General features: G+C 39.1%; 1 protein-coding gene across 2 annotated transcripts in view; it reads right to left on the reverse strand.

Annotated features, from left to right (window-relative positions):
* The window catches only part of znhit6 (zinc finger HIT-type containing 6), a 44,827-nt gene extending 29,212 nt beyond the window's left edge, over positions 1-15,615 (reverse strand). The window contains exons 1-5 of one of the 2 annotated variants that reach the window (XM_004562125.6): positions 15,233-15,615; positions 14,744-14,809; positions 11,951-12,057; positions 11,756-11,841; positions 2,866-2,969 (exon numbers count right to left, since the gene is read on the reverse strand). In XM_004562125.6, the coding sequence (XP_004562182.2) occupies positions 2,866-2,969; positions 11,756-11,841; positions 11,951-12,057; positions 14,744-14,809; positions 15,233-15,348 (479 nt within the window). In that variant the 5' untranslated portion in view covers positions 15,349-15,615. The remainder of the gene's footprint in view (positions 1-2,865; positions 2,970-11,755; positions 11,842-11,950; positions 12,058-14,743; positions 14,810-15,232) is intronic. The other variant, XM_004562126.5, reaches the window with a different exon arrangement.
* Between the last annotated feature and the right edge of the window lie 647 nt (positions 15,616-16,262).

A 16,262-nucleotide genomic window follows, 5' to 3' on the forward strand; every position in this document is an offset into this window, starting at 1 on the left:
ACTATACTTTCTATATGTTATTAGAATTCATTCTAAACTTTTCGAGCTATCGTGTTTACAGACACATGAGCTGCCAAAATCAACCTCCTTGGTGAAGATAAAAATGCTAAGTAATTTGAATGGACTTTCTTACCGCAATTTAAAAAAATTAAACAACACAAGATATGCCAAGCATTCAAAATACCTTTATAGTACATTAACTGAGCCTACAGCACATATGGGATACCACTTCTTTCGTCTACAAAGCTATTATGTTATCTTCTACTGTCAATAAGAAACACTTCATTTTGGATTTCACTGTTCAACACCTGTCAATAACTGGGAGCAAATATAGGACCACTCTCACCCAGAAAGCTGGGTTAATTAAGGCTGATTCTCCCAACCCAATATATGGGAAAGTAATACACAGGGCATGAAAACTGCTGCAGCTCATATTACTAATCATCCCAAGTTATTATAGAAATATTTTCAGTTATTACATGCAATAACTGCTTCTGCAATGTGTTGTCCAGTCCACTCAAGTCATCTGTGAGGAAAATTCTCTGACCTGCCAGGCTGAGACTGTAGAACACATAATTCTATCCTAATACAACTACACCCAATGTTCTGCCAAATGCCAGCTACTATCCTCTAAGGACTGGAGTGAGAGGCAGCCTCAAGTTTTTTCTTTACTGTTCTTGCCTTGTTTTTTAAATTAGTCATTGGGTAAGAGGTGGAAAGAAAGTAGCTGCACAGCCATTATTTTGCATACAAACATGTAATCAAAAAGACACGTGCTCCCAAGCTCACCGCATATACATGTACACTCACACGTACACACACCACCACCAGGCATGAAAACCCTCCAGTCAGCTGTATGCCAGTAATGATCCTTCTCTGGCACTGTGAGTGCGTAGCATGAATATGTCGCTAACCAGCTGCACTCACACTGTTCACACATCTGCTTTTTATATTATGTACTTGGTACATTCTGAAACAAATTCTCTCTCAGCCCTTTGCCATTTATTTATTATATACCTTTTCCCCAACCCTTGTGTCTATTTGGTAGCCTGTAAATGGTGCAGTGTTGCGGTTAGTTGAAAAATCTAGTGAGACAGTTGGCTGGTGATTCCTCTACTGATGCTAGGCTAACAGGACGATGAAAATATATCATCTGTATCCTTCAGATAAAAATTTGTGCAAACAAAAAAAACCCTAAAACATCTGACAACTGTTGAACTGAACACACAGAGTATGAAGCTGGAGTCTGCCACAAGAACCTGACAAAGCTGATGTGATGTGCTCACTTAAATCAGCACCTGCAGAACACCAGACACAGACATGACAGAGCAGTCGACTTTACAGATGGAAAAGAGGGTGGTGAAAGGGAAAGTAACAACATAAAACCAGCTGGAGGGAATGACAAAGGTTTCTTTTAGTGGCAATCCTGATTGGCACCTAATGTTGTCCCTGGGCATTTCAAGACTCGTAAAACTTTAATGTGCAGTTCAATAACAATTTCCCCCCCTCTTCCACTTCTTTATTCTTCCACTGGGGGATTAGAGAGCCAGGGCCAAACCTCAAAGAAATTGCAAAATGAGTGGCACAAGGTTGTCCAGGGAGTTAGAATAGCTGCCAAAAATGACAAGACAACCAGCGCATTTGAACAAATTTGACCAAATTAAAAAAAAAACAAAAAACTAAATACACGCTATTTCTAAAGAAAACAATAAAACCTTCGTGTCTAAATAACTGCAAGTCTGCAATATTAAATAAGCTGAGACTTTTCTGAAAGTCTCCCTGCATGCCATTTGGTTTTGGTTTTCCACTGTGCAAAGCACATCGTACCTGGCAAAAGAGGTACTGCTTCAGTCGAGATTCTAAACCATGTAAGCCAGAACTAAAAGGCAACATGTAAACACTGCAGGCTGCTGACAGGCCAGAAAGAAGCGACATATGTGCAACATAGGATGTGCAACATGGGACATGAAATTACTCAAACCTTCCAGTTTTTTCCTTTTAGCAGTCTTTTTTTCCTCAGTTCCTTCAGCCTTTACAAGGATTTAAAACCATCCTACCATGCCCCTAAACAGGAATGGGTACTATGTAAATTACTGAGTCGAGTTGAGCCGTGTCATGCAATAGAAGCTGGGCAAGAATGGAAAAAATTAACTGCAAGGTGTCCACCAGCATGGACTATGATGCCACTGATTCTCTGCAACAAGCTGGCATATGTGTCTGGCAAGCTCTAACATCATGGTAATCATCTCAGCTCATGTCCCATTTAGTATATTATAAACTCCTTTATTAACGATTTAAAGACTCTCGTGGGGAATGAATCTTTCATACACATGGTTAGAGATTCAGGATTCATCACCATGCACAAGACTGCCATGAGATAAGCGTGTGAAAAGCCAAGTCTAGATAAAACACTTCACGAGAGTGCCATCCTGTGGTAAAGTAAAACAGCACTAATCAGAAGCTCATTTTGCAGCAGATTAAGCAGGGCTTTACCAGAAAACACTAAAGTGCTGTCTTAGACAGTATGTTCAACAGTGCCTGAATGTCTTTGTAAGGCTTTTCATGGTATTCCCCTGAAAGAACTCTAAACACTTATGTTACCTATTAATATCACATTTGTTTGTGTGTCAGCAAGTTTTATTTTCTCTGGACCCTGTATAGGATGTGTGTGGGAAAATCTTCATCCTGTACATCCTTTATTATGGTCAAGATAATGACAGGGCCTTACTTTACAAAATGAAGAAAGTTACTAACTTACCTTAGATATATTCCAAAATACACTGACATTTAACTCCATCCAACAGAATTCAAAATATAACATTAACAATAATGATATTTTCTGCATTTGAGCAGGTGTATGCTTACTTTGTAAGGAAGAAGGTGGAGTTTTCTCTGCTCTTAGAGAAGGTGATGGGGAGGAATCTCAGGGTGATGTTCATCTTCCTGGCATTAGAGGCCAGTTTCTTAGACTGAAGAACAGAAAAATAAAGATGATATAGTTTCATTGTAAAGTTAAATTATTCGTGTCAATCAGCAATAACTATATCATTAATTTATTGCCATTTTAAGCACAGTAGCAAAAATTATATGTGGTCTTTTTCAATACATTTACAATTTAGAATACAAAATGTAAAGACAAAATAGTCTTTGCAGCCCCATCAGTAGAACAACCCTGTACAGCAGTGACTCCCAAGCAGGGGTACAAGTTCTCCCGTGGTACTTCTGCAGCCAGGATACATGAAGGATGGGAGATGGGAATATATGCCAAATCTATACCAACAGCTGAAACTGTCAACTAATAAGTGTGGGTAATGGTTGGCTAAATACAATAAATATACAATAGGTAAACATTTATGTTAAACTGGTACCGAAACATAATGTATAAACCATACAAAAGATTCACTACATGCCATGAAATGAATAGCTGTCAAAAAAGTATGAATGAATGGATGAACGACTGAAATGATAAGCTGTAGTTAAAATGGTTAAATAACCAAAACCACACAGCTGAAAGAAGTCAAGATAAACAAACGAGTTCCAAAGCACACACCTGACCCTAACCTGTGAGTGACATCTGTATGAACAAGATTGGGAGCCAGTATTTTCTAGTATCCTGATAATTCCCATTAGTTCTACAGTACTGTGGAAAAGTGTTAAACCATTCCTCATTTCTTTATAGTTTGGTTCCAAGAAGCTAGCCCTTTTTTTCCATTTAGTCATTTTGTTACTAGTGGTCTGCCACCTAATGATAAAACCTAATGATTTGTTCCCATTTTGCAGTGTAATTAAAAAAAATGCCAAAGAAAACACAGCAAAGCAGGAATAAAAATAATATTTTTGCACCAACAAGGTGATTCCCAAATAACACTTAGATGAAAACTTGGCACATCGTACACTGAGGAAAGTGGAAAACAAACGAAGTAGTGGCAGGACTAAAAAAAGCTATGATAAACTGTCCTGGAGAAATATGAAAAAAAATCCAACAAGGGCCTGACAGAGGACCTGAAAGACACATCTGGTCCTTCAGTTGGTCCATCTACTCAGGTCTCATGGGGAGGATGAATCCAAATTTGACATTTTTGGTTCAAATTGTAATTATGTATAGAAGAGGGCAAAGGGAGGAGGGGTACAACAGTGAGAGTTACAGCCATCTGTAAACGGCAGATGCCCTGGCATGGTTTGAGTATCTTGTCTAAACTGATGGAATTATAAACATAGAAAAATATTTTTAACAACTATGCAATGCCATCTGGAGAGCATCCAATTGTCAATGGCTTCATTTTTTTTCTGCATGACAATGATCCCCAACACATTTGGCAATGCAGTAAAATCATACCTGGATAGAAAATCACAATCTGTCATGGACTGGCCTTCCCCAAGCCAAGACCTCAACAAATATTGAAGTGGCTCATCTTGAAAAGAGAACAGAGAACATCCAAAATGGCCTGTATTTGTATAGCGCTTTACTAGCCCCTAAGGACCCCAAAGCACGTTACACATCCAGTCATTCACCCATTCACACCCACATTCACACACTGGTGATGGCAAGCTACATTGTAGCCACAGCCACCCTGGGGCGCACTGACAGAGCTTTGTCCTTCAAAAAGCCTGGAGAACTAATCATGAAGAAACTATGAGAAAGCCTGTCTAAGAGAATTCAGACTATGTTGAATATTAAAGATTGTCATACGTCTGTGAAGGTTCTCAGTCATACAGGTCATCATAGTTTAAGGAGCTTGGAAAGAAAAGCATCTGGACTTTTTAAAGTTTTCTTGAAGACGTTTCATCCAAGAAGCTTCTTTAGTTCTAAGAGCAATTGGTGGACAGTTCCAGATTTTAAACCCTATGGGAGTGTCCCCAAGAGGGTCATGGACCTCCTATTGATCCTCTACCTAATCACATGACCCAAGGTGTGAAATGAGGTGTGGGTCACAATCAGCCAAGCTATCGGGTGAACCCACCTAGCCCCACCCTGCCACGTGATTTACTGAGGTCATATAGCCCAGGATGTGAGTGGGCATTAAGGCCTCTGGGAAGGGATCTCAAAACTGGATTATAGATGGCAGACAGTTGGAGTCGTAAGCCACCGCCTCTGTTCAAAGATGGTCGTTCACAGTGGATTACGAACCTTCACAGACATGCTCGTTAAAGACTGTCATACCAAATACTGCTTATTAGAATCTCATCTCATATAGAGATCGAAAATGTGACGTCAAAACCGCAAAGGATTGTAGGTACGAGTGGCAAGTGGTACTAGCGCACGCAGGCTTTCACAAGAAAACAGTCACACAGCGATAAAAAGAAACACAAAGAATGGCAAGAAGCTGTTGTATTATTAACTGCAAAAGCTCGTCGCATGATAGCCACGGGAAGCCGACGCGTAACGGTTTTTATCTGATTCTGTCGTGGAAGAGAAATTGTTCCAACCATGTTTCCGAAGTAACAAAGAACTGACGGATGGCCTGGATTGCAGTCATTCGAAGACCAAATATAACGTTCCAGCACACTCCAGCTCACATGTTAGTCCGCTCCAAGCATTTCCACAAATGTAAGTCTTCTGTTGTAGTCATTACATAATTTATCATAACATAATTGTTGATGTAGGTTACAAATAAGTCTTATATTGATTTGAATTCGTTGCGCTATGCTGCTTTGTTCACTGTGGCTTTGCGGGCTAATGTTTGTTGTGTTTTGTAGGAAAACCAGCCTACAAAATGCTGGAATGCGATTCAGACTGGGCACCCTCTATCAACCTGGGTCATACCGAGTTTAAAGCTGCTACCACAGCCAGATTTGATCGGTTAAGAGAGAGAGCGAGATCAAAACAGCCACGAAAAGTCCTGCATATATGTGCCCAAGTGTTGTATTGAAGCAATCAAGTGATGAATAACTGTTTTCCAGTATGTTGTTTTGATATGGGTTTTTTTTTTTTTTTGCACAGTTGACTTGTTTTTCACCAAAGCAGCTAATAAAGCACAATGGAATACAATTTTGCCTTTTTCTTGTAAGATTCTATAATAAAATAAAACAATAATGCCAGTTATAAATAAAGACAATAAATTGAATGAATTACGAAACACTTATTTTTATTTCTATTGGATCTGAAAATGTTGTGTAATACTCCAACCTGAAAAGACAAATAAATTGCGTTGGCCTGTACAGGAGGTAAAGAAAAAAAAATTTAACAACAGCTGTAAAATGGAATAGTCCAAATCACCAAAGTAAACTGGACCTGAGCTTGTTGCAGGGATCTGAAGATACTAAACATTTTGTGAGTGTATGCACTCACACTTGGGACCATATAGTTATAAATATGTGCGTGATGAAAGCTGTGCAGCACGGTAACATCTTTAGTCCACTCTGTATGCTCGTATGGGTCTAACCCTAGGGCTGCTCGATTATGGCAAAAATGATAATCACGATTATTTTCACTGAAATTGAGATCTCGATTATTTGACGATATTTATTTAACAATAACAATGTATTGAATAATGGCTTTAAAGATTGTCATAAAATAGTGTGCAAATACTGATAACAGTGCAAATGTTTGCAATATAAAAAATAAATGAAAAATGTAAACATCTATGTTTAGTGAACTTTGCAGTGTTGCTCTGTGGTGCAGCTACGACACTGTAGCAGAGTTTACACACTATGTCTACTTGATCCACGTCTGACTCCGCGAACCCATAATGTTTCCACACCACTTAAGTTTTTTTTTTTTTGTTTGTTTTTTACCTCTTTTCAACCAGCGGCAGTCACTCTCCTCTCCAAATAACTTCTGCTTAGCTTTCCGAGCTTCCGCTTCCCTCGGGTCCCCTTAATCAGTGGTCCCCAACCCCCGGGCCTCGGACCGGTACCGGTCCGCGAGTCGTTTGGTACCGGGCCGTGAGAGTTGAGGCTCAGGTGTGAAATGTATAGTTTTCAGGGTTTTTATCGGTTTTCAGCGTTATTTTGTTATCGTTTTTATCGTTTACTCGGTTTTCCTTGGTCTTTTCACGTGTGTTAGTAATAATGTTTTCGGTACCGGTACTAGTTTTATTTTGTCGTATTTATCTGCGGCACCTTAAAGGCCGGTCAATGAAAATATTGTCGGGCATAAACCGGTCCGTGGCGCAAAAAAGGTTGGGGACCGCTGCTCTTAATTGTTGTGACACGTGTTCGAAATGCAGAGCGGTGCGCTCGATTTGCCACACGGAGCAGCGCGAGAGTAAAGTACGAGGGAGGGGCTAATAATCAGCTCAGTCATTTTTAATGATCGTTGAAAGCCCAGATCGTAATCGTGATTAAAATTCGATTAATTGAGCAGCCCTATCTAACCCTTTCACTCCTTTGATTTTTACCTCGTACTTTTTTTGTCTTTCGTCAAGTCTGTCTTTGTACGGACCTGCCGTGTTCTCCTTCGTTTTGTACACAACCGTTTTTGGGGCAAATAAAATGTAAACATGGTGCTGGAAATGCTAGCGCTTGATGCAGTGTTTTGAATTTGCTGCCACTCGTACCTAAAATGCAACGCGTGAAAGTCACGTGGTCTGTCAATCTCTGTTTTCATAGAGAAATATAAAGCAATGAGGGGTCCCTCGAGGCATTATGAAGATCCCAAAGCAAGTAGAACCAAACAGCTAGTAGACTTTAAGAAATATCTCTGCAACATACATCTAACAAAACAGCTGTCAATGAAACAAGAAATGGTGTTGAAGACAGCCTCTATTCCTAGTAAATAACAGATAAGTTGGATCCTAGGCTGACCTTCCAGTTCTGTGAAAAAGTCGTTGGGGCAAGGGGGTATTGTCACGGTACAAATACATCCAATTACCAAACATCTGTTTTACGCCAATAACTACAGCTGTGTGAGTTTCATTAGCAATCAAACCAAAGATGGCCTGAACTCCTACTGCCCTCATCTAAATTTGAAAAGACAAGCATTTCCTTTCTGGCTCCTTTATCACTTCAGATTGGCAGTAAGAGACAGTAAAAAAGATTTATTAAAAAGGTGCGGATATACAGGGCCAGTAACAGATTACCGCACTTGCAATGTTCTGGAGAAAAACCCAAATCCCAGAGCTCATCATGCGCCAAGCCTTTATCTTTCCCTGAGAATAAGCCTCATTATTTTGATTGATCTATAACAGCTGAAGCAGTGACTGCTTCCCATAAAAGAACACAAATTACTTCAAGCTATCAAATGCCACTTGAATTGGGCTGCAGTAAAAGAACAGGTAATAGCTGGTATGAAGTATTACACAAAAGAATGTCAGTGGTTTGAAGAAAAAAAAATGTTTAAATTGCGGAACTGCAGCCACAAATTACACAAGCAAAGCAATAAAAGCACAAAGAGAAAAACACTTATGGGATATTGGATATGTCTGATGTGGATCTGACACTATTATTACTTTAAGATGTATATATCATATCGGTACATTCATCGACCATTTTCTTAGGTACACCTGTTGAACTGCGCATTGACCCAAATATATAATCAGTAAATCAAATCATAAGTACAAGGCAACGAAATGCAGTTTGCATCCATCCAGAAGTGCTCTAGCAATAATATAGATATATCACAGAATATGGGTCTATTATAGGTAGAGCGATATGAGATTTTTTCATATCACGATATGTTTTTTTCATTTCAGGCGATAACGATATCTATCACGATATAAGCCAAATAACTATATTTGTAAGATTTAAATGTGCCGTTGCTCACAAGTAAAATGTGAAATAATCAGCAGCTTGTTTTTATTTAAATATTTATTTCCCATAATAAGTTCAACAGGGTAGATGTACTTAAGGAACATGAGACTTTTTCAGATAAATAAAGGCAAATATTGCAAACTACACAAAAGGCAGCCGCTAAAGCGTTTAAGTTTCAAAATAGAACAAACGAAACAGACTAAATTGTCAATTCCACTTAGAAACAAAATATTAATTCTAAAAATAAATCTTAGTTTGTTTTACAGAATAACAGACAAAACTGACTAACTTTTGTCAATATCAAATAAACTGAGAACTAAAAGGAAATTCTCAATCTCTCCTTGTTGTATAGCTTAGCTTTTCAAACAGTTTTAACAGTTACTTTAGTCTGACAAAAGCCGAATGACGAATTAGCGCTTCCAGTCAGAGACTGAGGCTACGTCCACACGTACACGGGTATTTTTGAAAACGGAGATTTTCCGTTTTCGTTTTAAAAAATAATCCCGTCCACACATAAAGGCAGAAATGAAGGAAAACGCTGCTATGAACATGCCAAAGCAGCAGGTGGCGCTAGATTCCTAACCGTGCAGAAATGTTGGCCAATCAGAAGTCTAGAAGCCTCGGTGGGAAAAAGTAAACAAAGCTGGGGCATAGAAGCAGAACCGAGTCGTATGTGTGGACGGACAGTAACTGTGTGTATATGTAAGCATTTAAACACTGCAGAGAGTAGAATTAACAGTAACAGTATTGTAGAAATTCATTTCACCGAAACAATAACGTGGCGCACAGTGTGACGCATGCACCAGTTTATTGTATTTCCAGACTTGCTTTCGGCACATTTGCAGTGCACGCTACTCTGTTTTTTGTCAGACTTGAAATAGCCGAAATACCTTCACACTACGGAACTTCTATGGCTCTTCCGTTCGACAATCTCTCCGGCATTGGAACCATCATCTGTTTTCTCTTCGGTCACGCTCGGTTGATTTTTCTAGTCTGCACACTCATTTCCTCCATTACGCGCTGGCTGCTTCCCAAACAAACACACGTGCGGCTTGGCACTTGTGCTGTACGTAACAAGTCACACGACGTGACGCTGCGGCTGTGATTGGTTCGGCTCTGCGCTACTTAGTTTGGATTGGCTGACCTTTTTTTTTTTTTTTTTACTTTTTTTTTACTTTTTTTTTTATTTTAAGAGGACAAGAGCGGCGAGGTCCATCGCGATAGCTTAATTTCTCTATCGAGTAAAAGTTATATCGCGATACATATCGTTATCGTTCTATCGCCCAGCTCTAATTATAGGTATGTTACAATGTACAATGGAGGTTATAAATATGGTTAAAAATATGAAAACTATACAGAAATATGAAATATGAAAACTATACAGATTGTAGATATACAATTACGAGTATTAATAAAGTTGTAAAAACTATAATTATTGTATTGTACAGTATGATTGTCTATCCAGCATTTACAGTAGTGCAGTTGAGATCATTGAGATGGATATGGATAAATTATGCAGTAGTTAGTTATATAAAGTGCAAGTGGTTGTAAGTTCAATGGTTCAGTGTTATTATTGTATGTATGAGGGTACAGTTGGCCATTTGTTTGTTTTGTCCAATGTGTGTGTGTTCTGTTATGGGCGATCGTGGCTCAAGAGTTGGCAGTTCGTTTTGTAATCGGAAGGTTGCCGGTTCGAGCCCCGGCTCCGACAGTCTCGGTCGTTGTGTCCTTGGGCAAGACACTTCACCTGTTGCCTACTGGTGGTGGTCAGAGGGCCCGGTGGCATCGGTGTCCGGCAGCCTCGCCTCTGCCAGTGCGCCCCAGGGTGGCTGTGGCTACAATGTAGCTGCCATCACCAGTGTGTGAATGTGTGTGTGTGTGTGAATGGGTGGATGACTGAATGTAGTGTAAAGCGCTTTGGGGTCCATAGGAACTAAGTAAAGCGCTATACAAATACAGGCCATTGTGTGTGTGTGTGTGTGTGTGTGTGTGTGTGTGTGTTCAGTCCCTGCGTTTAATGTGGGTGCGATGTCAGGAGGCATGGTGATGGTGAGGAATATCAAATGAGGATCTTTACATGTGTGTATTGCTGCTGACCATGTGAATTCCTTTTTGAGCCAAGTGTTCCCTGATGGCTTCTGATGGCTGCTTCCAGTAGCATAATGAGCCATGTCACAAAGCTCAAATTATCTCACGCCAATGTCATGATGATGAGTTCACTGTACTCAAATGACCTCCACAGGCACCAGGTCTCAAATCAATAGAACACCTTTGGGATGTGGTGGAACAGGAGATTCTCATCACAGATGTGCAGCAGCTGCCTAATGCTACAAATTATGAATCAGAGTTGGAGGAATGCTTCCATCACCTTGGTTCAATCTGGTACTAGCAAAGTGTATTTAATAGAGTGTCAACTAAGTGTATGTGCTCCACACTTTTAAAGGGTTTTGGCTTTTCTACAAGGTTTCACCAGGGGTCATAAACAGTTCTCCAACAAACTGTGCTTATCTGTTATTCTCCTCATCAGGTAGCTCCACATGTTTGATTTGGCAGATTTTTGACAACTGTCACACTTCCTTATGAAGGGATTTGGGTCTTCTCCCAGATTTAAAAAAGGGATTTTTTTTTTTGCTTGTTAGGTAAATATGTAAACCACTACACTATTGAACCAGTCTATTAGGACAAGATGAATAAAGGTATATGGTTCTAGTAAGCACCATTATTTTAAATAGCACACGTCCTCACCAAAGCAACCCACCCTATTTTAATTTATTATACTAACATTTAAAACTCATATTTAAATCTTTTTTATGTTTGTAACATCATAAAACAAATAAAGGTATACATCTCCCCCAAATATTTTATTACTGGGCTTACTCTGAGGGGCAGAACGAGTTGAATTCAGTGGAAATCTAAGCTAGAATGGGCCACAATTATTAGTGTTTGTTACTAAAAACAATACAAGAATTTATCTGTACTCCATTCTGAATTCATGCTCACATATGCCCAAAAATGTAAAACAAAACAACATTCAACACACTAAATCTATCAACACAGGGCTTACTTTGACAGTGACACGAGGAGCCTGGACGAGGTTGTCTCTGGTGGCACCATCAGCAAATCGGCCAGTATCCTCCAGAAACCTGTAATCTACAGTTGAGACAAAGGGCCAATGGTAATTATGAAAATGAGAAAATAGCACATTTCTATGATAACACACATTAATAGAATGACTTATACCAGCAAAGAGGCTGCTCACCACTGAGAAGTGCCATTTCATCAAATTGTGACAGTGTCACAAATGCTGTTTTATTTCTAACGCCACTGCATCCTGAAACTTCCTTGTGCTTCTTCACACACGGCAAGCTACAAAAGATAAACGGACAGTCATGGTAGGCAGTCATTTCCTTATTCAATTCAATTCAATAAAACTTTATTGATCCCAAAGGTTGACCCCGAAGGAAATTGAGTTTAGGTTGGAATGATTAAGCCAGTTCACAAAAAAGGGCACTGTGTGAAATGTAAATAAAAACAGAATGTAGAATTGTGCTAGTCAATGTAAACCATAAATCCTTGCCTGAAAGGGAGCCAAAGAAAAATGTTAAAAACAAACAAACTGTACTGTTTTTTTGTTTTTTTAAAATAACCCAAAGGAACATTGGGTAATACTGCCTGACGCGGGATGTTTGACATTTTTAAATAATACAAGATTAAAGATGATTTTGGTAGTCAACTAACCTGTCAATTTCTCTTTGATCATTCAACGATTATTTCAGTATCTCACCTGCTCAACTCTGTGAATCACCCTGTTGTCTCATCCAACAGCAAATTAAAATAGTGACCCAGGGAACACATGAATTCAACTCAAAAGGACCGTCAGAATAAAAGTAAAATAAATACAAATATTAAGTCCAAAATAAGAAGTTTCCAAAGTTTACAGATAAATCAGTTCATGGATTCACAATTGCAGTGGACATGCTCTGGAGTGAGGCTTGCTCTTATCTTTGAGATGATGTTCCCAGCTGCAGCTGATAACCAGGCTAAACATGCTCTCTGTCATGACTTCAAGTGTTGTTTTTGAAAGATCTTAACCCTTTAAAGCTTGTACCATGAAATAATTGCCAGGAAAATCCTAATTTTTCAAAAGAAAAAAAAAAGGAGTATTTATTTAACCTTCTGACGTTAAAAAATACAATAAAAAAAAAATCTTAATTTGTATAAATTAGTTTCGATTTGTATCATATTTGCTACACGTTTGGCATTTGTTTAAAAATATATTGTGCAGTTTATTTGGGGTTTTTTGGGAATTGAACTGATGATGCAGAAGTCTTAAAAGCTCATGTATAAAAGGAGATCTACGAGGCGTTGGGGGGTTAAATATAAAAACTTACACTCCTTCACACCAAACACAAAAACCTTGGGATTTCACCTGAGCATGACTAGGCCAGTTTTCGCACTCTTGCTGAAAGACGGATATCTGGCCCAAGTCATACCAGAGACTGTATTCCTAGAAACTATGTAAAAGGAATGCTGAATGATGCCCAAAACAACAGGCAACAATACGAGAGTGGAAAGCACATTTGTTAGCCCCCGTCAGATAAATCTTAAAGAAATGTTTAGCAATATAATTTTTGTACTATTCAGTATTAGAAGGTGAAGTTGTAAATGCTTTAGCATCGACAGAATTCCAAGAATGGGCAACGGACCATTGAGATTTTGTGAGGCATGCTGTTCTGAGGCATGCTGATGCTGGACATGAATCAAAGGAAAGTTCAGAAAGTAAAAACAAAAACACGGCCATCTGTCAGTCATCGATAATATTTATCTGCACGTAAGGGTAGAAGATGTGGAAGATTGTAATTCTTAGGTTACCGGGTATTTTTTTCCTCTGTTTTTTAAATAGCGATGGAAAACAAATGGAAGACAGAATTATGCTATCCCAGTGGAGCTTTAACACTACAAACACAAAATTGTCTGTGATGACATTGTAAATGTTATGTCTCTTTTTTTTCCTGCATGAAATCTTGGACCTAATAAATTAATAAAAAAAGATTGTGCGATGTGATTAAATGAACAGTTAACTTCAAAATTGTTGGAACCATTTTCCATCAGTGCAATGGCCAATCTAGAAGGTAGTCATTTCAGCTTTTTGCCAATGACAAAAAGCTGAAACTACCACAGCACTATTAATTGCTTGGCTGAAAAAATGGGAACCTCTGGTGTTATTGGCTATGGGTCAGACTCTGGCAACTAGTTTACAAAGGACTGCCATACACAACCCGCTAACTCTGTCATGAGTTTCTTTGGACAACTTGTCAAAATGTCTGCTTCTCAACTGCACTACCTTAAGGGAAAAGAGGTAATGACAAAGGTTTCAGAATTGGGGGTCCATTCACAGGTGCAATTTGAAATGAAATGATCACAGCCCAAATACAGTTTAGAGTGTCCACCACATACCTCATTAACCATTGAGGAATAAGTGCCATTTCTATATACAGTCAACAGAGTATGAGAGCTGGAGTTAAAATGTGATTGGACCTCACTTATGAATGCTGTCCAGTACACTCATGCATACAGAAGTACTGTTTATTCTATGACAGTATTTAAAACTTAATTGACATAGATGACTTAAGATGCCAAAATCTGTCCTTTTCCATGGATTATTATTATTCCACAGCACCACACTGTGCTCTCTGATAGGTGAAAGCAAACAATGCAACACCAGTGGGACACTTTACAAGGTGAAAATGTGTTGCAGTTTTAAATTACTTCACAATAAGGTCACTTTCTATTCCACTTAAAATATTTGTATATTAACAAATTTTTAAAAGAGTATCAATAAATCAATAACAGCCACATCCTGGAAGAAGGTCATGAAAGAATAAGAGAATAAACTTCTACATTTTGAATTTATAAAGGTCTAAAGAGGTGAAGTCACCCAGTGGTTTACAAAAGCACAATTAGTCCTAACCACATTATGGATAAGCAGCTTCGTTTTTGTGTGTATTTGCTGCTAAGGCTTTAGCACTTAATCAGAGGATATTCATCTCACCTGCAGGAATGAGTAAGGCAGGCTGGACACCTGTACTTGGCCTCCTCTGATCCGCAAACACCACAACTGCAGGACATACAACACGTCAAACTGTGAGTGTGTTTAACAAGTAACGGTGCTCAACACGCACACATAACCTGTAGTTGAGCCAGAAAATGTTTTGTGTGACAAACTTTAGGAGATATACTTAATATATACTAAAAGGTTAAAGTAAGTGTTAATAAACGAAGAAGAAACAGAGTGAAGAGTTTGGCTGTGGTGGTCTCACTTGAAGCTAACTAATAGCCTGCTAACTTCATAACTGCCTAGCATAAACATATTACGATAAGTAGCATCTGGTATGGGACAGCAGATGTATCTGCTACTCGGTTAACAAATATTAGGATTATGCCGACTCTGAGAAGTGAAGCTGAGCAAACAATCTTTACAGCAAACGCAAAATATTGTCCTAGTTTTGTGGCTGAGCTGCAGTCGGTTTAAATCGCTTACCTGGAAAGAGACATCTTTCTTTTCTTCCCTCTCTCCTCTTCTTCGGTGCTGCTATTTTCGACTTTGTTCTCCGCGGATGACATTATGTGTGCTGTTGGAAGAATTACTGCGCTCATAACGGGAGAATTGTAGTTGCACGCGGACGAAACGACACGCCGGGATCAAAACAAATGCTCTTCCGCCCCGGTGCCAGCACGTGGATACAAGTTCCGGTTGGAAAATGTGCTCATTGGCGCCTCTCGGTGTCTGCGCGTCAGAAATGCATCCCATGATCAGCTCGCCAGCACTGTTTTTGTTGTTGTTGTTTGTTTGTTGTTATTTTTGGTCTCTGTGCCTGCCAGTGTATCCAAGCTTAAAATAGATTGAAAATAGACACGGATAATAGAATATGCAAGAAGTAAGAGCAATAATGGGTCGCTGGGCAGGATAGTAGCTACATCAGACCCTCTCACAAGCTCCAGCACTTATTTGAGTTTCTTTTCTCACGAGATTTCTATGTGTGTTTATATAGGCTGTGTTTATTAAAGGAGTGAGTGATATGAATTAAAGAAGATTTCTTTAAGCTGTGTGTGTGTGAACAAGAGGGTACATGCCCATGCACCATATTCAACATCCCTCAAAAAACTGATCAGCAGTTTAGAAAGAAAAGTGAATTCATCCATCCATCGATCTTCTTAATCACTTCTCTAATTGAGGATCGCAGAGAAGCTGGAGTCTATACTACCTGCACTCCCTGAACTGGTCGTCCTATTGTATGACCAAAACATAAAAACAACCATTCATGCTCACATTTGCTCCTTGATTTAGAATAACCACTTAATCTAACATGCATGTCTTTGGACTGTGGGAGGAAACCACAAGAGGAAAATGCAAACTCCACACAGAAGGGCCTCAGTAGGCCACTGCATTCGGACGCTATTACTGTGATTAACCGCTGCATCATTGTGAATTAATTGAATTAGTTTTATAAAATGACACTGTCACTTTTTAAAGTTAAATAAAGACTTTGGGCAGTGAGCACAGAGCCCAC

This window comes from Maylandia zebra, linkage group LG17 (genome assembly GCF_041146795.1).
Source record: "Maylandia zebra isolate NMK-2024a linkage group LG17, Mzebra_GT3a, whole genome shotgun sequence".
Taxonomy (NCBI): Eukaryota; Metazoa; Chordata; class Actinopteri; order Cichliformes; family Cichlidae; genus Maylandia; species Maylandia zebra.